Here is a 27,311-nt window from a genome sequence, read left to right as displayed (position 1 = left end):
CAAAAAGAGTCCAACTCTATTGGAAGAAGAAAAAGTCGAAGATTCTCTGAATATTATATAAACAATAAATTCAACCAATAATTATATATTAGAATTACTTACATAGACATAGTCAAAGTCATTACAAATTCCGCGTATTTTCCAGTCAAGGGGACATATTCACATATACTAATGCAACAAACTAAGTCGGAGAAGGAGCGAAAATCCGAAACAGTATCTTAAAAATCAGAAAATAGTTCCGTGTGTGTCCAAGTGATCAATCTTCTTGTTATTTACGAAGAAAAGAAATTTAACTCCAAAAATTGTTGAGATCTTTATAAAAACAAATTGTTGTTATAAAAAATACACAAATAGTAACCTTATCTTTAAAGGCCTTGCAGGTTCTTGGTACTCCTACCCAATCTGCTGGTATTTTCAAAATGGCTGCGGGCCGGGACGTGACCTGATAATTTATTTTAATATTATGACAGATTAAATTTTCCTGGTTATGCTACGTTAATATTATAGACAAATATGCTACAAACGGTTTAAAAAGGTGACTCCAAATCAAATAATTGAAATATAATTACCTTTCTGTGTATAAATGTGTGAATTGATTTCCTCTCGATTTTCTACACGCTCGCTCTTGCCCTCTTGCGCACTCGTGGTATTCATCCGCAACAACAATTTTTCGACGCGTCATTGATATTGAAGATCGTTTGATTAATATACAAATATTTATAACGACAAAACATTTTCATATTATAAATTTTGCATTAAGAAAAATTGAATCAAAATTAAAAAAACTGAGTATCCATTGAAAACATGAATTTAAAAGAAGCGATACGGAATTTTATTCTGCACTATATAGGTCCGCGGGTCTATAATGTCGGTTATTATTCCAACACTAATTATATAGGCATCTCTTTGATCTTTGAAAAGTAGGCGATGGCAATACACCCGAGGCCCCCTCAGGGGCCTCTGATGTAAAAATCTGTCAAATGCCGTTTTTTTTTTTTGCTCGAACTTCCCATAGCATCAATTGTCAATTGATGCATGCCATGTAAAAAAGTAACGTTATCCAATCAAAATGACCGTTACAAACGTTGTTGCATTAGAATGGTTTTTTACCCGTCTTATTTCTTCTGTCCATGATGTTGGATTTAATTAGCTGACAAACATGATAGTGGCGGTAAACACTAACAATCAATCAATCAATCAATCGATTGAACAAACAATCAATCAATCATCGAAGACATTAGATAAATTCCACTTTCACGGTATTTTAATACTTTCCTTCTATGTGTTTACTTGTAATAGAACGAAAACAAACCGTAAATAAATCGTGTTATCATAAGTGAATATTTTAGAAAATACCGCAATCGCCAAAACAAACCGGTTTATTTTTAAATGTGAAATCATACAGTTCACCTGTACTTTTGTCTATAAACAGTAAAGGTGTGTGGTAAGTAAGTTATTTTATTTCAGACTTCCCGGTAAGATGAAAAGTAAAAAGTCCCCTTTTAGAATATGTTATTACAATTGTGATACTATTTTGTAACATTTATAATATACATATGTTAATATGTAATTATTTAAGGCAGATAACATATCGTCTACCGTGCTTTAAGAGAACATTTGAGAATAAAGAATGTACTATAAAGTTTATGGATACATGTATAATCCGTAAATAAATGTATATGCTTTCACTGCGCCTAAAATACTATTGAAAGCAGATAGCATATCGTCACACGTGCTTGGAAAGAATATTTGAGAATAAGGAATATAAAAACTACAAAGTTTCAAAAAATACATGTATAATTGAAAGTCAGTATGATTACTCTGCGTTTAAAAATACCTTTGAAAGCTTTAATTGATTAAAAGTGATTGACCTTTGAATAAAAATAAAAGTTTAAGATCGAGATAGAGTTTACATTATTTATTCGAACTCATCAAGACGTAAATTTAAAGTTCAATTGAATATATAATAGCTCAGATCGGATCATTCTATTTCGAACATTTTTAATTGCTTAAGGTCCAGCAGCAAACATTTCACGCAAATTTAGGACCATAAAACAAGACAAAATTCAATGTAGTAGACATAGGTTCTTCTAGATATTATAACGTGATGTTTTAAAAAAGTCCAGCACAAAAAATTTCACGCAAACTAGGACCGTAGAACAAGACAACACTTAGGTTCTTCTAGATATTATAACGGGATGTTGTAAAATGTCCAGCACCAAACATTTCACGCAAATTAGGACCGTAGAACAAGACAACACTTAGGTTCTTCTAGATATTATAACGAGATGTTGTAAAAAGTCCAGCAACAAACATTTCACGCAAATAAGGACCATAAAACAAGACAACACTCAATGTAATAGACATAGGTTCTGCTAGGTATTACAACAGGGTGAAAGATTTAAATTTAGACCATAACTGTGTGTAAAATTTGGTCTTGATAGATATGGCCAACAATTCTGTCTTTCAGTAGATAGGCTACCAACAATTTGTTGTACATGCAGATTCTTTAAAGTGCAGGTACCGTAATACTCTTCCTACATGAAGCATCGAATATATCTTCGCTCTTTCGAATAGACGTTGCTTGTAGTGTTTTTGGGGCCGTGACCCAAGTTTATACACGTGATTTGAATACATTCATAAGCAACTAAAATAGAGACAGCAGTCTAACCCTGGAAACTCGTTCATTTATTATTACCTTGTCTTACATAATATATTGTCCCTATTACTACATGTTACACTTTTCAAACGACATGTTAGTAATTTATGCACGCTTGAATAATTACAAAATGAACACCTGTTGATGTCGAATTTATGAGAAATGTATATAATAGATATATATAACTTGTATTTTCTTCAAATAGGTTTACGTAAATTCTTATAAGTTAATAGGCCTTATCCGGGGGACAGAGGGGGGGGGGGGGGGGGGGTCTTCGTATTTCTTAAGCAAAGGTTTCACAGCTTTTTTTAATTTAATTTAAGAGGTAAAAGAAACTATCAGATCAAAACTAAGAGTAAGTATCTCTATTCCTTACAAAAATATAAATATTTGATAGTATGCGGAATCTGACCATGAACCAAATACCGTTATTTCTTCTCAATTGAACGTGTTTCATTTTTGTCAAGTCGAACCGTTCTATGGCTGACTCTGCTCAACTGAAAATGTCATCGCATCTCAGAAATAACAATTTGAGCAAAAAATGAACTTAAGGATGTACTTAGGTGAGTTTAGGTGAAAATTAATAAATCAAGAATTTAAAATTGATATATCAAATGAAAGAAAATCAAGAATCTTCTAAAATTTTGGTAAATGACCTTTCATGAGCTATCGAGTCTTAAATGAAAAAATAAATGGGTGTTATGGGGCAAAATATTTTTCATTGTATTGTATGAAAATACACCTAGGAGTCCGAACATTTGACACAAATTCCAAAACCTCACCTAAGTACATCCTTAAAACACTCTATATATCTCATGCAGAACACTTTCCTTTTCTTATGTTATCTTGGTACTCGCCTGAGCCCCCCTTTCTCTCTCTCTTTATGTCCCTGTTGACCCTACGTACATAGGTCGGTCTCATTTTAACAATTATATAATTAGTTATAGTTGTTAAAACTTTAGCCTTGGCTATCTAATAAGTTAAATGTAGACTACCGTCTGACAAAAGCACCTATTTATGGTTTTATTAATGTCAAAAAGAGGTTTTACAAGGCTTATATTGTCTTTATTTGGCTAAAAGAATTCCTCTGACGTTTATAAGAAGAAAGTGTTAAGTAGTTGTCATAAATCTTGATGACATGCGACATATTAATTCGGTCAAGTGTAAACTAAATGTTTCCTTTTTTACTTATTTCATATGCAGCTCTGCACTTCAATTATTTTTTTATCACCAGCTACATGTATAACAGCAGCACGTGATTACACATAATATGCAAATTCATCATAATACAACCTGGTACGCTTATAAACTGTTAACCTACAATGTATCAAACTGATTAAAAACCGTGCACGCATTGCCCCCATTTTCTGATATATCACGTGACATAGCAAAAAATGGGACCGATGAAACCTTTTTCTAATTAAATGTGACAATTTGTCTGAAACCATGAGCGATGCGAAATCCAATTATCGATTAGATTGCGAATGCACGTAACGATTATCGTCGAATAGGTATATAAACCAAGACGATGTGACACATATAAAATCGATTATGTTTCAATAATCGGAGAAATCAAATTGTTGAACGAATTCATTTCGTAGTCTACTCGGTTAATATAAAAAAGAAGATGTGGTATGATTACCAATGAGACAACTGTCCAGTCTTGCTGTACATGTATATATTGTCTATATTCGCAGAGATATACAAGTAGCCTTTTTTGTGCTGGGTCGGCTTAAAGCAAAAACCAATCATTCACTCATCGATCAATCTATTGTCTTTATCAATCAGTATGATACATGTACCAATTCAATTCATTTATATGAGAAAAATTGGTGAACAAAAAAGAACAGGGAAAAAAAAGGAACACTGAATAAAGACCCCTTCTTTGATTAACTCATAGTTTATCTTGTAGCGTATGAAATGTGAACTAAAATCCAGGATTTAAAATAATCTTCTGAAACTCAAAATACATGTAACTTTGATACTGTTATGTCGGTATCTATGTTACTGTCACTGGTACTCCGAATAAAACACATCCCTGTTTATAAAAAAGGACGTGTTTTATTCAGAGTACCAGAATTAAACCGAATAATCCCACAAACACAACGTTCATTCGGAAATACAATGTAGAAGATGAACTTCATCATGTGTTCATATATAGATATAGGAAGATGTAGTGTGAGTGCCAATGAGACAACTCTCCATACAAATAACAATTTAAAAAGTAAACCATTATAGGTTAAAGTACGGCCTTCAACACGGAGCCTTGGCTCACACCGAACAACAAGCTATAAAGGGCCCCAAAATTACTAGTGTAAAACCATTCAAACGGGAAAACCAACGGTCTAATCTATATAAACAAATATGTCCAGTATGTTGACGTTTGTAAATGACATAAGTTATATAAATTATCAAATGAGAAGTTATACAAACTAATATAGGAATTTATAAATTCTAAATATAGATACATTTTTTGTAATTATATTTATGCAAAACATTCTTTAGTACGTATAAGAGGTTGGGTTGAATGGGGTCTCTAGAATAGAGAAATATTTGGCAAACAAAGAAAAAATTAATAAAAGAAACAATGGAGGACTTTGAAATAAAGTACGTGTTGGTCAAAACAATGATCTAAATAAATAAAGAGTGAAGAAAAATTATGCGAAAAATTCAGAATTATGAAATAGGGAGCCCCCATTCAGAGTCTCATTAATTACTGTGGTCACATAAATTTTCGCTCGTGTTAAGTAACTTACAGACAATAATAAATCTTTAACAACAATTATTTCTTGATTAGTATGTTGACAATTAATTCAAATTTGTTTCCTTATTGTGTATGTTTAGTTACTTTATTGCAATGTTATTTAATCAGTACTTAGTTTTTGTTTCAAGTTTAATAGGAATTTCGGGAGAACTCGATTCAGTTTTGTGAGAGCACGAAGGAATACTTTTTCATTGTTTTTGTTTACTGCATTTGGAATCAAACAGTTATACATAACTTGTAAAGTGGTACGTATTGCATTTAATTTTGTTCTTTCTTCTGTTTTTCGTTTTCTTTGGTTAAATTGTTCTAGTTTTTATGCCTTAATGTGTGCAATTTTAGTCTAGCAAGATTTAAATGGTCGAATGACGGAGAGGCGTCGATAACTGCCTAACAGGAGTCGGAGTTTCATGTTCTCTAAATTATCGCTTACGAGTAGGGGGTTAAGTTTCACTAGCGAGAAGTTGACGAGTTTGACAAATTTTTTTAACGAATCCAAGCTTATCCATTGTTTCTTTATAACACAATCAAAGTTATCCGGTGTACACTTATAAAAGTCATGGGAATCATAAATGTTTTTGATTTCCATCAGTCACTTTTATGAAAGTAAACAAGCTAATGCTATGATGTTTATAAAAAATATCGAAGCGAGTTGATATTTATAAATGAGGAAGGAAGCCATCACCTACATACTTGTATCTTTCCATTATTTTAAAGATGCCCTATAATTGATCAAATATCGTGTTCTCAGAAGATGGCACATATTGTTTGATGAAATGGGATTTTGACTGCAATTTTTCCGTGAAACATTGTCGCTCTAATACTTATCTATTTACCCTTAACTATTGTGTAAGTAATAGTTATCCCATGAAGACGCGTTGTGTCAGTGTAAGATCACCCCGATGGCCGGAGTATTTATATTGTTATTGTAATTCTCTAGAAACTTAATTGTAATTAGTTTTAAGGAAATTTACAATCTATCTATTTATACATCTAAGCATGAGATAGCCAAATTCATAAAATATTTCAGAAAAGCAAAACCACACGAGCTTCATACAAGAGGGTTTAAATGGGGTTTACTGAATAGAGAATAAGGGTTCAAATCTTTCGAACAATGAAGCAAAAAATAAAGACTAGAGAATTATGTGACAAAACAATAAGTGATAGAGAAGAATGGGTAGGAAATAGAGAAAACTGACCTAAATATTTAAAAAACAAAAAAACAAAAAAAAACATAAATGAACGACAACCCTTTGAGAACATTCAGAGTTGTACCCCTTGGTCAAATTAAACACGAGACTGTAAATGGACAAAATAATTTACAACGAATATCCTGGTTACCAATTATTGAATAAGTTATTCATACATAGGTTATATTTTCGCATTTTGAATGATATAGTTAATAACAAAGTGTAAGAAACTGTACAGTGTAAGTGTCTTAACCGGAGACTGAGGTATTCTAAAATTTCATAAGCGTAAACTCTTTAAATAAAAAATCCAAATTAACAAAATTAATAATAAACAAATAGTAAAAACCCAAAAATGTTTAATAAATCGTGGAATCTGGCCTTGAACTATGAATTGCTACATAAATCACAATTGATAATTATTATCATGTTTATACTAAATTTTAATTTAATGTGACTTCAACTTCATGGGAAACAGACTTAACCTATAATGCACTTTAACCTGTAATTGGACGGATGGATGGACGGACACACAAACCAGAAAACACGAGTCCCTCGTCTATCACCAGAAGGGTATTAATATTACGTACAACAACCATGAACAATACTTTTGTTAATATACTCTAACGAAGCCGAGAATTTCTCAAAGACAAAAAGAAATATATTATAAAATAAAGTATATTGAGTTCTTAAAGTCACTTTTAGAAATTAAACGAATGAGCACATTACTGTTCCTTACTGGAATGCATCTCATATCTGGGAACAGTATACCAATGTATATGTTCCTGCTCATATGAATTACAAGTAAGGAACTTTTATGTCCCATTTACGGGCATTATGTCGTATGGTCTGTGCGTCTGTTTCTCCTTTCGTCCGTCCGTCCTTCTGATCGTCCCGCTTCAGGCTAAAGTTTTTGGTCAAGATATTTTTTTATGAAGTTGAAGTCTAATCAACTTGAAACTTAGTACACATGTTCCCTATGCCATGATATTACTGATTTTAATACCAAATTAGAGATTTTACCGCATTTTCACGGTCCACTGAACATAGAAAATGATAGTGCGGATGGGGCATCCGTGTACTTAGGACACATTCTTGTTTCTCTTTAGAATAAAAAAAAATAGTATCCGTAAGCTTTCAGTATTCGCAATAAAAATCAAACTTGTTGCGATAAGATTTTCATGCAGTCCTGCAATCAAGCTACGTTGTATTTGTTCAAAATGTTATTGAAAAGGGTGAAATGATTTTATATACCCCATAAAAAACTGGTCCAAGGTAAAATGAAATTATTTTACCACCATGATCTCCAAATATATGCCTATTTATTAAAAAGATAGCAATTTTCCATATATTTTAATATACAATGTCCGTAATGACTTATATATACCCGTATATAAATCAAATACCTAAATTTAATATGCGTTCTCACGAAATGTGGCCAATTTAGGATAATATAGAATAGAGTTATACCGTATTTGAAATTTTAACTGTTAACTGGTTACATTGGCGATACGGATGCGTAATTTCACAGGTGGAAAAATTTATATGTTTCGTTAAAAAGTTTATTTTATAAAACTTTTAATTTCAAAATTTCGGAGAAATCATATAAGCGTTACTTCATTTTTCTAATCTCAAACTATATTATGTTTCCGTAACGGAGCCACACGTAGTAACTGTTTTTATGTGGATATATAAGATTTAATAGGTTATAAATAATTTATTTTTAAAATTGAATTGTGAATTGCAATTTTTGTCAGTTTCCCTATTAACAATAAAAAAGATTTTAATCAATTTCCGTTGAAAAATTTGAAGATTTAATTGTTTGTAAAAAATGTGTGTTGTTGACTTAAATATTCATTCGAGCATTATATGGAGTGCAACGAACAAAAGGCATGTGTAACCATATCTGGTGTTATAAACGATAACAAGATGTGAGCATCTCAAATGGAAACTATTCGAGAAAAGAAACTACCACGAACCGGAAGTGAAAGCGAGTTACTGGAGAGATATCTTAATTTAAATAAGCCGTGTACCTGTGAAAATGGATGTTCTTCAGGTATTGTCTAAAATATATTCTTTTCATTTACATTTATAGCATACAATTATTCTAAATCTTCACTCCATTATCGTCCTGAACATGCATGAAATGTTTGCCACTGGATGTTAAGCAACCAACAATCAATCATCTTTTATATCAAAAGACAAAATCTAGAAGTTATATCAATGTATATTTTTTATTTTGTTATCTTATGCTTTTACCAGCACAAAATAATTAGTAATCAAAACTGAGCGATTGCCTTTGAGTAACAAGAGACGTCTTTTCTTAGCACACAGTTTTTAATTCTCGCAAAACCAGAGATGTCAACCTCATTCAATGTTTCCCTGCCATCTCAAAATACTTTTTATCTTAATCCGCTAAGAAAATTGTCATCTTCACTTATATCTTAGTAAAACACTTTTAACTGTCAACTGCCATCTTAACTGCCAAATGTGATCTTAGCTGTCAACTGACATTTTAAATGTCAGCTGTATAAATCTGAACTATCAACTCATCTTAACTTTCAACTGTCATCTTAACAGCCAAATGTCATTTTTACTACCAACTGTCATCTAAACTATCAACTGGAATCTTAACTTCTAACTGGAATCTTATATAACTATCAACTGGAATCTTAACTATCATCTTATATATAATTACCAACTGGAATCTAAACTATATATAATTACCAACTGGAATCTAAACTATCATCTTATATATAACTATCAACTGGGATCTTAACTATCATCTTATATATAACTATCTTAACTTCCAACTGTCATTTTTACTACACACTGTCACCTTAGTTATCAACTGTCATCTTAACTATCAACTGCAATTTCAACTGCCAACTGTTATCTAAACAACGAACTGTCAACTATCAACTAAACTATCAAAGGCATCTTAAATTCCAACTGTCATCTTAACTGCCAACTAGAAATCGTTATTATCACAGGCATCATTAATGACATTGTCAACGTTGTCATATCATACTTCAATAGTTACCAATACAGCCATCATTACTGACATTGTCATCTTTATCTCTTTTAAATACAAGAATGAGGTTGCCATCTTTATCCCTTTACTAAACTGACATTGTCATCTTTATCCCTTTACTAAACTGACATTGTTATCTTTATCCCTTTACTAAACTGACATTGTTATCTTTATCCCTTTACTAAACTGACATTGTAATCTTTATACCTTTACTAAACTGACATTGTCATCTTTATCCCTTTACTAAACTGACATTGTCATCTTTATCCCTTTACTAAACTGACATTGTAATCGTTATCCCTTTACTAAACTGATAATGTCATCTTTATCCCTTTACTAAACTGACATTGTCATCTTTATTCCTTTACTAAACTGACATTGTCATCTTTATCTCTTTTCTAAACTGATATTGTCATCTTTATCTCTTTTACCAGAGTAAAATTATCATCTTCATTTCTTAATCAGAGTAAAATTATCATCTTTATCTCTTTACCGGAATGACATTGTCATCTTTATATCTTTACGAGAATGACATCGTCACCTTTGAATCTTTACCAGAATGACATCTCACCTTTAAATCTTTACCAGAATGACATCGTCACTTTTAAATCTTTACCAGAATGACATCGTCACCTTTAAATCTTTTCCAGAATGACATCGTCACCTTTAAATCTTTACTAGAATGACACTGTCATTCTTATCTCTTTACAAGAATGACAGTGTCATTTTTATCTCTTTACAAGAATGACAGTGTCATCTTTATCTCTTTACAAGAATTACAGTGTCATCTTTATCTCTTTACAAGAATGACATTGTCATCTTTTTATATCTTTATCAGAATGACATCGTCATCTTTATATCTTTTTCAGAATGACATTGTCAAATTTATATAATTGCCAGAATGACATCGTCATCTGTATATTTTTTACCATAATGACATTGTCATCTTTATAACTGTACCAGAATGACACTGAAAAGTAAAATCACAAAAATACTGAACTCCAAGAAAATTCAAAAAGGAAAGTCCCCAATCAAATGTCAAAATCAAAAGTTCAAACACATCAAGCGAATGGATAACAACTGTAATATTCCTGACTTGGTACAGGTATTTCCTAATGTAGAAAATGGTGGATTGAACCTGGTTTTATAGCTAGCTAAACCTCTCACTTGTATGATCTGAAATTGTCAACGTTGTCCTTCATATATAGTATCAAAATTGTCACCATCACGGTCATCTTTATCTCTTTACTAGACTGACAATGTCAACGTTGACCTTATATGAAATTCATCATTACTGACATTGTCATCTAAGCAAGGTACTGACACATTATTGTTTACTCAAAATGTCACATTGTCAATGTGTATTTGTCCGAGTCCACGTATGATATAATTTCCTCTGTAAACTCTGTTTTAGTCAATTCTTGTAGTTTAGTATGGCGTTCATTATCACTGAACTAGTATATTTGTTTGAGGGCCAGCTGAAGGACGCCTCCGGGTGCGGGATCGAACTTCTCGCTGCATTGAAGACCTCTTGGTGACCTCCTGCAGCAAATTAAAGTTCTATGGTCGGCTTGTTGTCCCTTTGACATATTCCCCATTTCCATTTTCAATTTTATTGATAAGTTATTCCTGTTGGAACAAAGGAGTAGGTCCGGTAAGACCCCTTTTTGGCCCCAAAATATAACAGTTTTACAAAATTGTTAAAATGTAAACTTTTAGTTATTTATTGGACAGTTGAATGCTTCTGCTACATAAATATGGTCTGTTTTTGACAATACAATGCACATATATCGGGTTGTAGCACCATTAAGTCATGCTAAATTACTGAAATCTTCAAAATTCTATCATTTTAGTTAAATTTTAGACGGTTTCCTTGTAAAATGAAAGTGGCCGCATTCGTGTTCATCCTTAATATTGAAATGTAAGTTGTATTTTATGATAATACATAACATATATAAAGGTTGTGGATGAACACGGATGCGGCCACTTTCATTTTTGACAAAAACCATCTGAAAAGTGACGTTTTTTGGCATATTTGAGAGATTTTTCATATTTGAGCTTGAATCGGATCGTTTTTAATGACTAAATCAGTTAAAATCTTTCACTGATACTAATTAAATCAAGTGAAATAGACACGTAAGTCTTTAAAAAGTGGTCAAAATCTTTCGTCAGATGAAACTGAAATTTGAGGCCAAAATGAGTCCTTACCGGACCTACTCCTTTCTTATACTACTATAGTGGCCGGTTATTGCCATTTCGCCTTTCGAATTCGCTTAGTCGCCATTCACAAAAACGAGAAGTGAAATTCTTTTTCGGCTTCACATTATTTAGATATAAGACGATGTAGTACGAGTGAAAATAAGACAACTCTCCATCCAATTTATTATTGCATTGTATTGTTTTCGCCGTATAAAATGTTAAAGGTGAAAGAGCGAAATATCAAAAAAAAATGAAATGGCCTTTACCGCCGTTACCATTGTATATCCTTTATTCCGTTAGAAAATTCTGCAATAATTTTTCCAGTAGAAATGATATTCCAGAACATTTGTTCCATTTTAAAAAATTCAAATCACAAATCTACTGAACTCTGAGGAAAATCCAAAACGGAAAGTCCTTAAGATATACCATAAAACTTTTAAGGGAATTATATTTCCATGACATATCTAAATGACATATATTGCGTCATCTCTAGGAAATGAAATGATAATTTCGTACTTATTTTTGTGGTTTCATTTTTCAATTTATTTTGGTTACATGTAATCTCTCTGTGATTGATCATGTAACATGTGATGGTGTTCATCTTCGATATCTGTGTTTTTGTGAGTCAGTCGGTGTCGAAGTCTTGTGCTGTCCCGTACAATGTAAGTAGGTGATTTAAACTGTTCCATTGCAACTTCAGTAATTACTAAAAACTTTGTAATCAGAAAATGTCATTTGTTTTTAAAAACTGAAATCGTTAATATCGTTAGCTATATGTCATCTCCGTATTCTGACCTTGCTGTTTTTTACAGACATTGTTTTCTTTGTTTACCATTTCTGTCGTTGTTTTCTAGCTGATTGTCACAGGCACTTGTCTCAAATCTCCCCCCCCCTTTATATACCTTAATATAATATAGGGAAAACATCCTAAGACAAGTAAGTACCTGTGCTATATGTGTTTTGTGGCTTTGACTACCTTTTCAAGCTTTAGTTTTAAATTACTGCCACTTTAATAAAAAATCTTGGCGATTGTATTATATGTACAAAATATGGATTCTGGCATCTAAATAATTATGCCTTTAATTAAAATTCTTGAATATTATAGATTTTACGCTATATCGTACATTTTTTTTTAACCATACCAGAAAAGCCTTCATTTATTTTGGCGTTAATGTATAATACATTATATATCCGTTGTGCCACAGTTGCCTTGATACTTTTAAGAGGGTGTTTTTAAAACGTTTAATTTCCTTTTAACTTTTCATATCGACATTTTATTCGCAATTTATTTTTAATGATATATTTCTACCGCTAACCGTAACTGTTGATTCGAGAACGAATTTATAAAACAAACTAATAAAATATATTTTAAAAATGTCCTGATTTTCCAAAATTTCTGTTTTTTTTTGTTTTGTTTTTAGTAAAATATGATATCTTAAAATATAATATGTGTAGTCTTTTCGTTCGAAAAGTTTCATTATCTTTCACGTGACGTTATATTGAACATGCATTCGAGCAATAAAAAACAAAATACAATAATAGTAGATGTATATATCTGATATTCTACCTGTAAAATGTATTTTGCACTTTTATTTATTTAATCCATTAATCAGAAGGAATAATATGTTGAAAATCATCAATTGCAGGGGCGGATCCAGCTATTTTTAAAAGGGGGGTTCCTAACCCAGGACAAAGGGGAGGGGGGGGGTTCCAATTACATGTCCCCATTCAAATGCATTGATCGTCCCAAAAAAAAGGGGGTTCCAACCCCCGGACCCCCCCCCCCCCCCCCTCTGGATCCGCGCCTGAATTGCACACACTTAAAAAATAATAACCTTTTAATTGTTTATAAGGCACTTGTCAACCTTTACTCTTGTCAACTGTCAACTTTACCTAGATACTGCCTTGGTGATGTTCTGTTATATTCGGAGGGACCAGATGGGGTTTATAATCGGATAAATGTTTAGAAAGAAGGGCTGTAAGGAAGAAATCGAGAGAAAAAAAAGAATATTGACAAATGGGGATATTAAATATAAAGAATAGAGAAAAAAAACAGACAACATTTATAAAGAACAGAGAAAAACGGCCTGAAAAATGATTTTTTTTTTTACAGAAATGAATGACCCCCATCCACACCCTCATACTTTTGTCTATTTGTTTGTAGTCAGTGACAGTTATTCAAAAGTCTGTAGAAAGGCAACTAATGCAATTTACCTTTTTGAAACTACACAATTTTTTTGTAGGCATTTTTCTCTCAAGACCTATCAGCAACTCTCAAGACAAAGAACTGCTACAAAAGTGTTTGTCCTATAGCATATATATAGGTTATTGTATAGTTGCCTTGAGCACAGTATATTTCCATGAACTAGACTGAGTAGTGTTTCAAAATTGTTTAAAATTATTTATAAGAAATACCGTACTAGTGAAGCAGGATCTGCTAACCCTTCACGAAACACCAGACATCACTAAGTTTTTTAGTGGGTTTTGTTAGCCGAGTTTTTAGTTTTCTATGTATTGTTTCGTGGTCTTGTTTGTTTTGTGCTGTTTCGTTCTTTGTTTTTACCTATGGCATTTGTCAGTTTATCTGACTTGTGTGTTTTTCATGTCGCTTTGTTCTCTAAATTTCCGTCTTTGTTCACATTACGGTATAATAATTATAACGTACTTGTATTTTAAAGAAATCATTTATTCACGAACGTGTAAGAATACGCTGATTATTAAGTCTTGTTGATTTTGTCTAATCTGATAAAATGTATATACACGTACATGTTTATTATGCATGATAATAAAATGTGTTTTTTTATCACTATTGTTTTTAAGATCTGGATTGATAAAGAGTGTTTTGTCCTAGTACCTTTGTCTTCAAGATATTTCACATAAGTTTTTAAATATCTTGCTTTAACTATTATCTGTTGGAAGATGAACATTCTTTCACTTGACTCATGTCACATGTACTGAAAGTTACTTTTTATTGGAAACTCTTATATCTTACCTCTTAATTAAGATATCTTTTCTCATTTTTGTCGAGCCTTCGATTTTAGTCGACAAAGCGAGACATAGCGATCCTACATTCCGTCGTCGTCGTCGTCGTCGTCGTCGGCGTCCACAAAATTCACTCTGTGGTTAAAGTTTTTGAAATGTTAATAACTTTTTTGAACTATCCTGGATTTCTGCCAAACTTGGACAGAAGCTTGTTTATGTTCATAAGATAGTATCCAAAAGTAAATTTTGTAAAAATAAAATTCCATTTTTTCCGTATTTTACTTATAAATGGACTTAGCTTTTCTGCCAGGAAACATTACATTCACTCTGTGGTTAAAGTTTTAAATTTTTTATAAATTTCTTAAACTATCCTGGATTTGTACCAAACCTGAACAGAAGCTTGTATATTATCATAAGATAGTATCCAGAAGTTAATTTTGTAAAAATATAATTCCCAATTTTTCTGTATTTTACTTATAAATGGACTTAGTTTTTCTGCCAGGAAACATTACATTCACGTTGCGATAACATGAACGTCTAAAATTTTACTATGAATAAGGATTAACGGCGGTACTTATTAAATTTTAAAAGCGAACCTCCTGTATGTCCTGCAAGAGGAGGATTTTACAAACAAGTAACCTTCTATACAGATCATCAAAACCCCATTAAAATAACCAAAACCTGGTAAGTAATTAAGCCATAAAGGACCAATAGCAATGACAATGACCATTGTACATTGCGTTTAAAAGTACAATTGAAACTAAGTTACTTTTATAACGATAGTTACCAACTGTGTATTTCTTATGAAGTATTGAACTTCTTACCTTTCCAAGTCCACATTTCACCTGTTGATTTTTATATATTTTTTCTATCGGAGGGGCTGGGTCATGGTGTTGTTTGCCTTTCTTTGATTTATGATTTTGTTGTGATCCTTTATATTTCTTTTTTTTTACGGGATCGTGACTCCAGAAAGGACTAGATGCAAACACATTTCACATATCTGCTGAAACTTTTTTTCGTATGTTATGCATAAAAAGTTTCCCAATCGAATAGGAGTAAAATGTTTAACGTTTGCAATCATATTGTTGAAAGTTTATTTTAGGTAAAGATCAATCGTTTAAACCCTAACGATACTGAGACGGATATTTACGATTTCAGTGTACAAACATTGATCTTTAATAAGATATTAAGTTTTTTCAATGGTAATTTTAAACGCGGTACAAGTATAATGTGACGTCTACGAAGGGGAAAGATCAAAGTTAAAGGATAATATTTTGAATACCGGTCTGTCAGTTTTAGTGCCAATAGTCAGCATGTTTATTCCCTGTACCAAGTAGTGAGGTTGACAAATAATTGCGCAAGTCAAAGTGTCAACAATGCATAAGTTTGTTCCCTGTCAGAGATAAAAGTATTATCGGAATTCTATGTAAATGATACATGATTTATACCTGTAATTTCGACATATCATAAAAAGAATTTGATAACGTATTTATTGAATTCCATATATAGATACTTTTGGAACCAAAAACACAGGTAAATTGGGATATTTCGTTGTTTCGATTCATTTTTGTAATCTGATGGCTGGGCAATGGCGTTCGATGGTGAGTTCTACAATGATATTGGCGAATTTTCGTGCTGCGATTTTAAAAGTGAAATCTCGTGTGAAGAAATCGAGACTTTGGTTCTACTTTTTTACGTTTTATACAAATCCGTGAAATTGCTTCCTTGAAAGTAAAGGACAGGGGATCTACTTCCAATTGGTAAGACATTTTAAATGAAATAATAGGAATTTAGCCCAATTTTTAGCCATGTTCTAGCCATTTGACTGTGTATACTAACGGTTCTTCTAAAAGGTCAATTCTACCCTAATTTGTATAGCTGTAGAATGTTAAATGTATAGTACTTATTTTACTGTTGTCTCAAACAAGAGTTTTAGAGTCTTCTTTAAAAAGACCCAACAGTCAGTTTCGAACCTTATGATACTTCTCCTTTTTTCAAATCATAAGAGAGGGTTTGGGTTTTGTATAAATAGACTATTTTTTTTAGGCTTATCATTCCCTCATTATACTCTATTTCTATATTCTCTATTCTTTATCGTCCTTAACATGCATGAAATATTTGCCACTGGACGTTAAGCAACCAACAATCAATCTATCAATCTTAATTCTTTATTTTTTATTTTTATTTTAGCAATCGGCCTATTTTCTCTCTTCTCTCCTTTTTTTTTATATTTCTTCTATTCTATTACTTCGCCGCATTAAACCAATATATAGTTAATAAGAAGCTCGGGCATATGACAGTTTATTGACCATGTTGACGATTGAGACAGTTATGAGTGATTATATATAGCTGAGACTAACGTTATAGTATTAGTCGTAAGCATATAGGTCACAGGCACTTGTCTGGGGGGGGGGGATCCTATATACATGTATCTTATTAATAATAATAAGATTACAGTTTTTTTTTCTTCAGAAAAGTGCAGGTGACATAGGTTCTAACTTTACGCCAAATATTCCACACAAGTTCATGACGAAAAAACACACAATAAGTGTAGATACAGGGTCTGCATTATCTGTGTAATAAAGGAAAAGGAATTTGTACTTACATTTGTAATAAAAAAGAGATTTATTTTTGGATTTGGACCGAAAATACCTATATTCAACAGTTCACTTACGGCACAGAATGATTTGTTTAAAGGCTGCTTGAACTTGCAAAGAGTATGCATACCATATACATAGCACTCTACCAATGTGGAGCGTCGGATATATTTGGCTTGCATGGTCGAATGTTCGAATAGTTAGTTATATCCAATTATATTGTTTTAAAACCCTTATTGTATACTGAAAATTAGAATCAACAATTGAAGCTTCCAATATATTTCTCTTATTTGAAAATAAATGTTTACACTGATTCAAGAGAGTTGTCAAAAACAACACTTTTTTAAATGATGCATCAGAAGCGCGTTTTAACCGGGTTTGCGAATCAAAAATCTGTTTGTTGGAATGCACAGTGAAATACAGCGTTCCGATAGCGGGTGGTTGTCAACATTTTCCTTGCAATAACTTCTGAACCGTCAATCAATGCTTTTCAGATTACAATTTATTGCTGCTGATGACGTAATAGTGGTTAAGTTTAATATTGACGACTTCTGACGTTCACTTCATACCTTTTAGGAGTTCTAGTCCTTGATACATTGAAAAAAAAATGGCCATCTTTGTCATTTCAATGTAATGTATGTACATATAATTACATTAGGTGTATGTTTCATTATAATATTTTATTCTGATTGGCTAACAGCACATCACGTGATATTCCGTAAGCAGTTGCATTGCTCAATACAACTTTTCACTCATGATAACACGTGCTCCAACAATAAAGTGCACAGGTGAATTAAATAATAACATATATAAAATTCGTGTTTTCATGATCATAGCTGAAAAATGTAATTATAAGCAGTATTGAATGCTTCTTTTTGTAACTTTATAGGGTTGTAAAAGCGTTGACCGTGCGTACATTTTTAGAATGAAGCGCTTCCGCGCTTCATACAAAATGTACTTCGGTCAACGCTTTTACATCCCAATAAATTTACAAAAAGAAGCATTCAATTCTTAAGTATAATGAATATATTATCTAAAGAACCTATCAGCAAATGACTTTCAAATTTTAATATATAAGAAAGATAGTTATACTGATTAAAAAATGCTGAAATTGATGATTTCGCTTTTGCTATTCGTGAATTATGGTCTTATGATTGAAACGAGAATAAAAACGTCTTAAAAATACAGAAAACCCGGTTGTCAATTCAATAGCTTATTTTTGTCTATTTTGTCCACCATCAGAAACTCTTAAACCTACAAATAAGGATGGAGACACGTATGCATATGTGAATACAAGAGACGCTATATGATTAAAAGTAATCTTAAGTTGCTTGACCATTGCATTCAATATCTAGTTTATATGATCACGTCACGGTGATAAATAAGAATTTCATTTTGGACAGACAATAACTGTTTAGCGCACACAACTGTTACAGAATGCATGATAGGGAGTCACATGACGTCCAGTGTGCACAACAGTGTAGTTTGCATTACCATCTCAGACTTTCAAGCTTGATCCACAATAGATATAAAAAGATGTGGTCTGAGTGCTAATGAGACAACTCTCCATCCAAGTCATAGTTTGTACAATAAAAATCATTATAGGTCAAAGTACGGTCTTCAACACGGAGCCTTAGCTCTAACCGAACAGCAAGCTGTAAAGGGACCCAAAAATGACGTGTCAATCCTCAATATGTCAATAAATCTATGACAAATATTTTTCTTTTCTTACAGAAATAGATTAAACCATCTTCTGAAAGGCACTTTCATCTCTTTAAAAATTTACTGTGTTAAATATACAATTGTCAAAGTCTATGCAAAGATTAGGTCAACGTACAATGCATCTTTAAACTAACAAAGACACTTGTCTCAAATTTTTTTTTACCTGTATATTGTTAGTTATCTTGGTGTAATCAGGGGTGTACAGAATTTTACACCGTTGTTGAAAATTCATACACCCTGAGGCGTAATAAGAAATAAATATTTTTACAACAAAAAGAGATATGAATAAAAGTGTAAACCAATTTTGAGACGAGCGCTGGTGAGTAGAAAAGTTACTGTGGATTCATTTATTTTCGTGCGTACCAATTTTCATAAATCGAGGAAGATTTTCGTTTTCGTGGAAATTCGATTTTCAGGTTTTGCCAAAGTCTGCATACATTTTTATATAACATTTGTAATTCGTTGAACATTGAAATTAGTGGTTCGCAGGTAGCCACGAAATCCACGAAATATAGTATCCAGTGAATAATAATGAATCCACAGTATATGACTATTTTATCGGTTATATGACAATTTTGTCGATTATACAATTTGTCGGTCATATGACTAATTTGTCGGTTTTATGACTATTTTGTCGGTTATAAGACTATTTTGTCGGTTGTATGACTATTTTGTCGGTTATATGACTTTTTTGTCGGTTTTATGACTATTAGGTCGGCTATGTTACTATTTTGTCGGTTATAAAATTGTGACTATTTTGTCGGTTATATGACTATTTTGTCGGTTTTATGACTATTGTGTCGGTTAAATGACTATTATGTTGGTTATGTGACTATTTTGTCGGTTATATGACTTGTGTCGGTTATATGACTATTTTGTCTGTTATATGCCTACTATTCGGTAATATGACTATTTTGTCGGTTATATGACTATTTTGTCGGTCTTTTCCAGAGGGATGCAGAAAAGGTATGGGTTACGGAGAAAGGTCATGCGATGGAATCGATTTACATTTTATGGAGGATAATAATGCGGATGAAGACGATTGGCTCAGGTAGGATACTTCCGAAAGATTTTGTGTATTTTCGTATTTGCAGATGTCAGTGTATGTTTGCAATGTATACATTTGTCTACTCAGTCTGTTTGTGTCCGTCTGTATATGTATATGTATATGTGTATGTGTATGTGTATGTATTTATGTAATAAGTAGAGTGGCGACTATGCTAAACGCATCTATTTCATCGCTCTTGGAATAAAGGATGCCACATATGCCGTAAAGTATACTTGATATTTTGACTTAATTTATGAGTCTTTTGTGGAGAGTTGTCTCATTAGCAATCATACCACATCTTCTTTTTTATATTATCTAAAGATTGACAATAAGTGTCTTCACTTTCCGACAAAGAAAATGATGTATGGTTTCAAGTAGTAAACTTTCCCATTCTATATCTAACAGTGCTTGCGCATGGAGATTATCTCTCAATACGATATTGCGGAGCTTATGCTCCCTATTTCATTTACCTTAATAACGTGTTGATGTTACTAAGAAGCTATATTTAACCAAGGGTTCCAATATTAGTTATTTTGAAGTTATCTTTCTGAAAATTTCTCGAACGCCATCATGTTTTTGGTTGCTTGATCGTTATGGAAAATCTGCGTCACAGACACAGGCACTTGTCTCAGAATCCCTCCCTGTATATACTTTAATATAGGATTTTTTTTCTGAAACAAGTGCATGTGGTCACAGATGATCATGGATATCCATGGATATTGTGCTAATTGTCTTAGCCACAATTCATTGCTCTTTTGTGTGATGTATCGTTTCATTTACACGACGGGTATCACTAATAGAGCTGTCTGTGACCGCTTACCTACATTTCCGGTACACTTGAGAGCATCATCGGGTGTTACCGGGGACCGACTTGCTCAGTCTTTATATTGCTGTGTGCTGCATATATAATTGACTGCCTTTTGTCGTTTAACTTAGTTGCTTTGTCTGTTTAGTGTTTTTCTTTGATTTGTAATTTTGATTTTTGATTGTCTTCTGTCTCATTTACATACCAAGCTTGACATGTTATAAATAGACCACAGCCTCTTGTTGAAGACTGCTTGTTGACCTTGACATCACTTGATTATTTATGTCGTGAGTTTGCTGTCTAAATGTCTTAAAATGACGAATACCTCACACCTCCTTGTACTCATATGTGTTATTTCACTTCATTTTGGTCACATATCTAGACAATTGACCCCATCAAGTATACGCAGTAGATTTTTAAGATCCTGGTGCATTGTTGTTGACAATTATCCTGATGCATTGTTGTTCGTGTAATGGATTTGTCCTAGATTCGAGGTAGGTATCTCAGCTTAGAAAAATATATACCAAGTAAAGGAGTCATTCAGTATCAAAGATTGCTTGGTCTTAGAGCACCAATACTAGTTCTGGTTAGCAAGATTAAACAAAAAAAATGCAAGAAGGAAGTTTTTGTTTTTTTATTTACCTGATAAGTGTGGCAATAGATGTGATTACGCTTTTTGTAGTATCAGAAAACCTTTGAGGGGCCTCACAATGCTTGTCATTCTAATAATGATTGTCTTTTTTTAATTATTAAGCACCAACTTTCCATATGAGTGCAACATCAGAGGACCCTCACAAGTGTAAGCTTTTACACAAAAAATGTCAGTGTTTCGGTATCACTAACTTGTTTATTCTATACATTTAATACGGAATAATTCTTATCAAATAACATATTTAAAGTTGAAATGAAATTGGTGATAAGGTTCGAAGAATGAAAATTATGTTAAGAGGATGTAAGAAAACGGATAAAAATTACTTGGAAGAAGATATTGAAAGGTAAAAACAGGTAGAAACAATAATAAAGTATTGTGTTATTTACCGAGGAGAGGATTGATTGATGACCGTTTTCCCGCCCAGTGGCAAATATTACATGCATAATCAGGAAGATATCATGTTTTTTGAGATAATTTTTTTTATACAATTTTTGTACTAGGCTATACCGATACTGGCGCTGAGTCTAGTTTTTAACAATATATATATATAACAAGATTAAAGTCCGTAGGAAAGAATGTTAACCACATCAGACATATAAACAATCAATAAGCGGTGCGACGGTAGATCGGTCAGTCTTTGCTTGTACATCTGAATACAGCATGCTCAAATAGGATTTATGAGTAACGATTTTCTCCGAGGATCGATTACTTATCATTAAAAGGCAAACGATGCTAATACTCGATAATTGATATATCGAGTTTATTTAAAAGTTTAAAAAAAACGAGCTTCTATTTTGATTACAGTCAATATCTAACATTGATGTTAAAAAAACACTTTGGTTTAGAAATTATTACTTCAGACCGTCATGTTGGAATTCAACGAACGTGTGTCATAAAATCTAGCCTAGAACCTACCCACGAATCAAGTTCACCCCGTGACAGATAACTGAAGCGGAAGAATCAAGTTGGCCGATTATGATAAGTTCCTTATTTAGATTTCAGGAGAAGAAATGCCTAAGAGGGGGCCCACTGATTGCCTAAGAGGGGGCCCGCTCCAGGCATGCTTCAGTAATTCCCTATATAAGCAACCAAAATTTTTTCCAAAAAGGGGTGGGGGCGGGCCCCCTTATCCCCCTAAATCCGCCTTTGTCAGCTAACTTCGATCTTAACTGTCTCAGATGAATTATTAAAACTTCACTCAGCGGACCATTTCGTTTTTCTGTTGGTCATTTCTTTCGGAAATATGGGAACAATATATAGATGGCCATGATCAGTCCCAGCTATCATGTATAGTAAGGTTTTTTCATTCTCTTATTTCTATGTTTACATACAAAAATACTGAAGAATTTGTGTTGTGATTGTTCAACTTACGCGACGGCCGCCCGCAAATGACCGTGATAAACGTAATCAACCGATAGATCACCGTTTGGCAATGTCGCATTAAACACTGAGCAAAAACCATTCCACTTGGGATGCCTCAAAAGGCCCCAACGTGAAAAATGTAAAACAGAAATTATGATGCACTTATGAAAACCCCCTATAAAGATCTATAAACAAATAGTGAGGAAACAGCAACAATTTGTCAAACAACTATCTTTTAGCAACCCATCATTTTTTCATTATTTATCATATTCCGATTTTATTTATTCTTTACTTTTTGTCAATTTTTCTTTGTTCTGTTATCCCAGGCAGTCCATGTCCTATTTTTTTTTTTATACTCATTGCGGATCATTAACATGATACGGAAAAACTAATCCGTATTGGTGTCATACCACCAATTACTCCCTCAAATTTAGAACGTATGTGAAAGTAGGCCTACTCGGACAAAAAATAGTGCATTTGATGTCATTGTTCACCTAAACTAAACAACAAATTTGCAGAAATGAAAGTTTTGTTGAAAGAGAAATATATTAAGACCATTTTGAGCCAAAATTTATCTGTCTATGAGTTTGCATTAAAAATTGAGGATTAATGCGCTCCATAGTATACTAATTTAAGATTTCCAGAAAACCAGGGGTTATTTTTAGTGGTACCTCCTTTCGGAAGCTCTCTGCTTTCTTATATGATTTTGAATGTATGTTGAAAATTGGCATGCAGAAAGGTGACACCTGTACAATTCAGGATATACCTAGTTTCTATGAAGTTAAACTTAAGGTAAAATATTTAGAAAGCTGCGAAAATTGCAAAATTTGGTTGAACAGATAGGGACTTTTAATTGGTGGTATGACACCTTTAAGCAAAATGCGGTGAAACATCAAAATCAGAAAACAATTGGTTTTTTTTGTCTTAACTGATCATTTGAGATAATAGTAGCCACATTTCAATCTTTTTGGGGGCAAAATGTCACATATTTCAAATTTAGAGCCAAAAACTTGAGTTTGTGCTATTTTTAGCTTTTCCCATCCTGACAATATGCTTTTATATAAATAATGTCCTAAATAATGTTATAAATGCACAGAAAGTTATTCTGTGGTGTTAAACATTGAAACATAAGTTGTTTACTACCCCTAACAAAATTTTGTCATGCAGATTTAATGAAATTATTTGATTTTTAGCCCTTATAGCATTGCGTCATACTATGTACTTGGCAGATAGCATAGCCTAATGTAAGCACTGCAGAAACTCACAAAAGCACCATTTATTATTCTAAATGAAATTTTTATATCTTAAATTTTATTAACTGATGTAAATAAACACAGTTAAATGACCATGACTGCACTTTTGATCAATTTGTAGTACTTTACTGACACCAGATGAAAAAAGGGGGGTCAATATTCCTTGACACTTCAATACCTTGGATTTTTTACTAAATTCATTGCAAAAATTGTTGAAAGTCTTTAAAGAAGTAGAACAAACAAAACAAATCAGCAAACAATGATCTTGATATTGAAAGTTTATGTTCCTGTAGCCCAAAATGAAATTTTCAAGTATTTTCTATTAAAGTCATACATTACAGTCAGTTTAAATTGAGCTGTGAAATTTTTAATATAAGTCACATAATGCTCAGATAGGCTGTTTTTAACTGCAAATTGACTAAGGATTAAGAATAAAGCAAAATAAAAGATTTCTAATCAACTTTTTTGTCTCTTTAAGCAAAATGCGGTGAAACATCAAAATCAGAAAACAATTGGTTTTTTTTGTCTTAACTGATCATTTGAGATAATAGTAGCCACATTTCAATCTTTTTGGGGGCAAAATGTCACATATTTCAAATTTAGAGCCAAAAACTTGAGTTTGTGCTATTTTTAGCTTTTCCCATCCTGACAATATGCTTTTATATAAATAATGTCCTAAATAATGTTATAAATGCACAGAAAGTTATTCTGTGGTGTTAAACATTGAAACATAAGTTGTTTACTACCCCTAACAAAATTTTGTCATGCAGATTTAATGAAATTATTTGATTTTTAGCCCTTATAGCATTGCGTCATACTATGTACTTGGCAGATAGCATAGCCTAATGTAAGCACTGCAGAAACTCACAAAAGCACCATTTATTATTCTAAATGAAATTTTTATATCTTAAATTTTATTAACTGATGTAAATAAACACAGTTAAATGACCATGACTGCACTTTTGATCAATTTGTAGTACTTTACTGACACCAGATGAAAAAAGGGGGGTCAATATTCCTTGACACTTCAATACCTTGGATTTTTTACTAAATTCATTGCAAAAATTGTTGAAAGTCTTTAAAGAAGTAGAACAAACAAAACAAATCAGCAAACAATGATCTTGATATTGAAAGTTTATGTTCCTGTAGCCCAAAATGAAATTTTCAAGTATTTTCTATTAAAGTCATACATTACAGTCAGTTTAAATTGAGCTGTGAAATTTTTAATATAAGTCACATAATGCTCAGATAGGCTGTTTTTAACTGCAAATTGACTAAGGATTAAGAATAAAGCAAAATAAAAGATTTCTAATCAACTTTTTTGTCTCTTTAAGCAAAATGCGGTGAAACATCAAAATCAGAAAACAATTGGTTTTTTTTGTCTTAACTGATCATTTGAGATAATAGTAGCCACATTTCAATCTTTTTGGGGGCAAAATGTCACATATTTCAAATTTAGAGCCAAAAACTTGAGTTTGTGCTATTTTTAGCTTTTCCCATCCTGACAATATGCTTTTATATAAATAATGTCCTAAATAATGTTATAAATGCACAGAAAGTTATTCTGTGGTGTTAAACATTGAAACATAAGTTGTTTACTACCCCTAACAAAATTTTGTCATGCAGATTTAATGAAATTATTTGATTTTTAGCCCTTATAGCATTGCGTCATACTATGTACTTGGCAGATAGCATAGCCTAATGTAAGCACTGCAGAAACTCACAAAAGCACCATTTATTATTCTAAATGAAATTTTTATATCTTAAATTTTATTAACTGATGTAAATAAACACAGTTAAATGACCATGACTGCACTTTTGATCAATTTGTAGTACTTTACTGACACCAGATGAAAAAAGGGGGGTCAATATTCCTTGACACTTCAATACCTTGGATTTTTTACTAAATTCATTGCAAAAATTGTTGAAAGTCTTTAAAGAAGTAGAACAAACAAAACAAATCAGCAAACAATGATCTTGATATTGAAAGTTTATGTTCCTGTAGCCCAAAATGAAATTTTCAAGTATTTTCTATTAAAGTCATACATTACAGTCAGTTTAAATTGAGCTGTGAAATTTTTAATATAAGTCACATAATGCTCAGATAGGCTGTTTTTAACTGCAAATTGACTAAGGATTAAGAATAAAGCAAAATAAAAGATTTCTAATCAACTTTTTTGTCTCTTTAAGCAAAATGCGGTGAAACATCAAAATCAGAAAACAATTGGTTTTTTTTGTCTTAACTGATCATTTGAGATAATAGTAGCCACATTTCAATCTTTTTGGGGGCAAAATGTCACATATTTCAAATTTAGAGCCAAAAACTTGAGTTTGTGCTATTTTTAGCTTTTCCCATCCTGACAATATGCTTTTATATAAATAATGTCCTAAATAATGTTATAAATGCACAGAAAGTTATTCTGTGGTGTTAAACATTGAAACATAAGTTGTTTACTACCCCTAACAAAATTTTGTCATGCAGATTTAATGAAATTATTTGATTTTTAGCCCTTATAGCATTGCGTCATACTATGTACTTGGCAGATAGCATAGCCTAATGTAAGCACTGCAGAAACTCACAAAAGCACCATTTATTATTCTAAATGAAATTTTTATATCTTAAATTTTATTAACTGATGTAAATAAACACAGTTAAATGACCATGACTGCACTTTTGATCAATTTGTAGTACTTTACTGACACCAGATGAAAAAAGGGGGGTCAATATTCCTTGACACTTCAATACCTTGGATTTTTTACTAAATTCATTGCAAAAATTGTTGAAAGTCTTTAAAGAAGTAGAACAAACAAAACAAATCAGCAAACAATGATCTTGATATTGAAAGTTTATGTTCCTGTAGCCCAAAATGAAATTTTCAAGTATTTTCTATTAAAGTCATACATTACAGTCAGTTTAAATTGAGCTGTGAAATTTTTAATATAAGTCACATAATGCTCAGATAGGCTGTTTTTAACTGCAAATTGACTAAGGATTAAGAATAAAGCAAAATAAAAGATTTCTAATCAACTTTTTTGTCTCTTTAAAGCAA

The 27,311-nt window shown here is 32.2% G+C and overlaps 1 protein-coding gene across 5 annotated transcripts in view; it reads left to right on the top strand.

Moving 5' to 3' along the window:
• Positions 1 to 27,311, top strand: part of LOC143054637 (potassium channel subfamily T member 2-like) — a 131,884-nt gene that overhangs the window by 14,320 nt on the left and 90,253 nt on the right. For 2 of the 5 annotated variants that reach the window (XM_076227650.1, XM_076227649.1), the window contains exons 1-2: positions 8,462 to 8,663; positions 20,093 to 20,192. In XM_076227650.1, the coding sequence (XP_076083765.1) occupies positions 8,552 to 8,663; positions 20,093 to 20,192 (212 nt within the window). In that variant the 5' untranslated portion in view covers positions 8,462 to 8,551. Of the gene's footprint in view, positions 1 to 1,425; positions 1,445 to 8,461; positions 8,664 to 20,092; positions 20,193 to 27,311 lie in introns of those variants that run through there. The other 3 variants (XM_076227651.1, XM_076227652.1, XM_076227653.1) reach the window with 2 other exon arrangements.

Source organism: Mytilus galloprovincialis, chromosome 12, assembly GCF_965363235.1.
Source record: "Mytilus galloprovincialis chromosome 12, xbMytGall1.hap1.1, whole genome shotgun sequence".
In the NCBI taxonomy this organism is placed as follows: Eukaryota; Metazoa; Mollusca; class Bivalvia; order Mytilida; family Mytilidae; genus Mytilus; species Mytilus galloprovincialis.
Note: the sequence above shows the minus strand (reverse complement) of the source record. Positions and strands in the feature narration are given on the sequence as shown.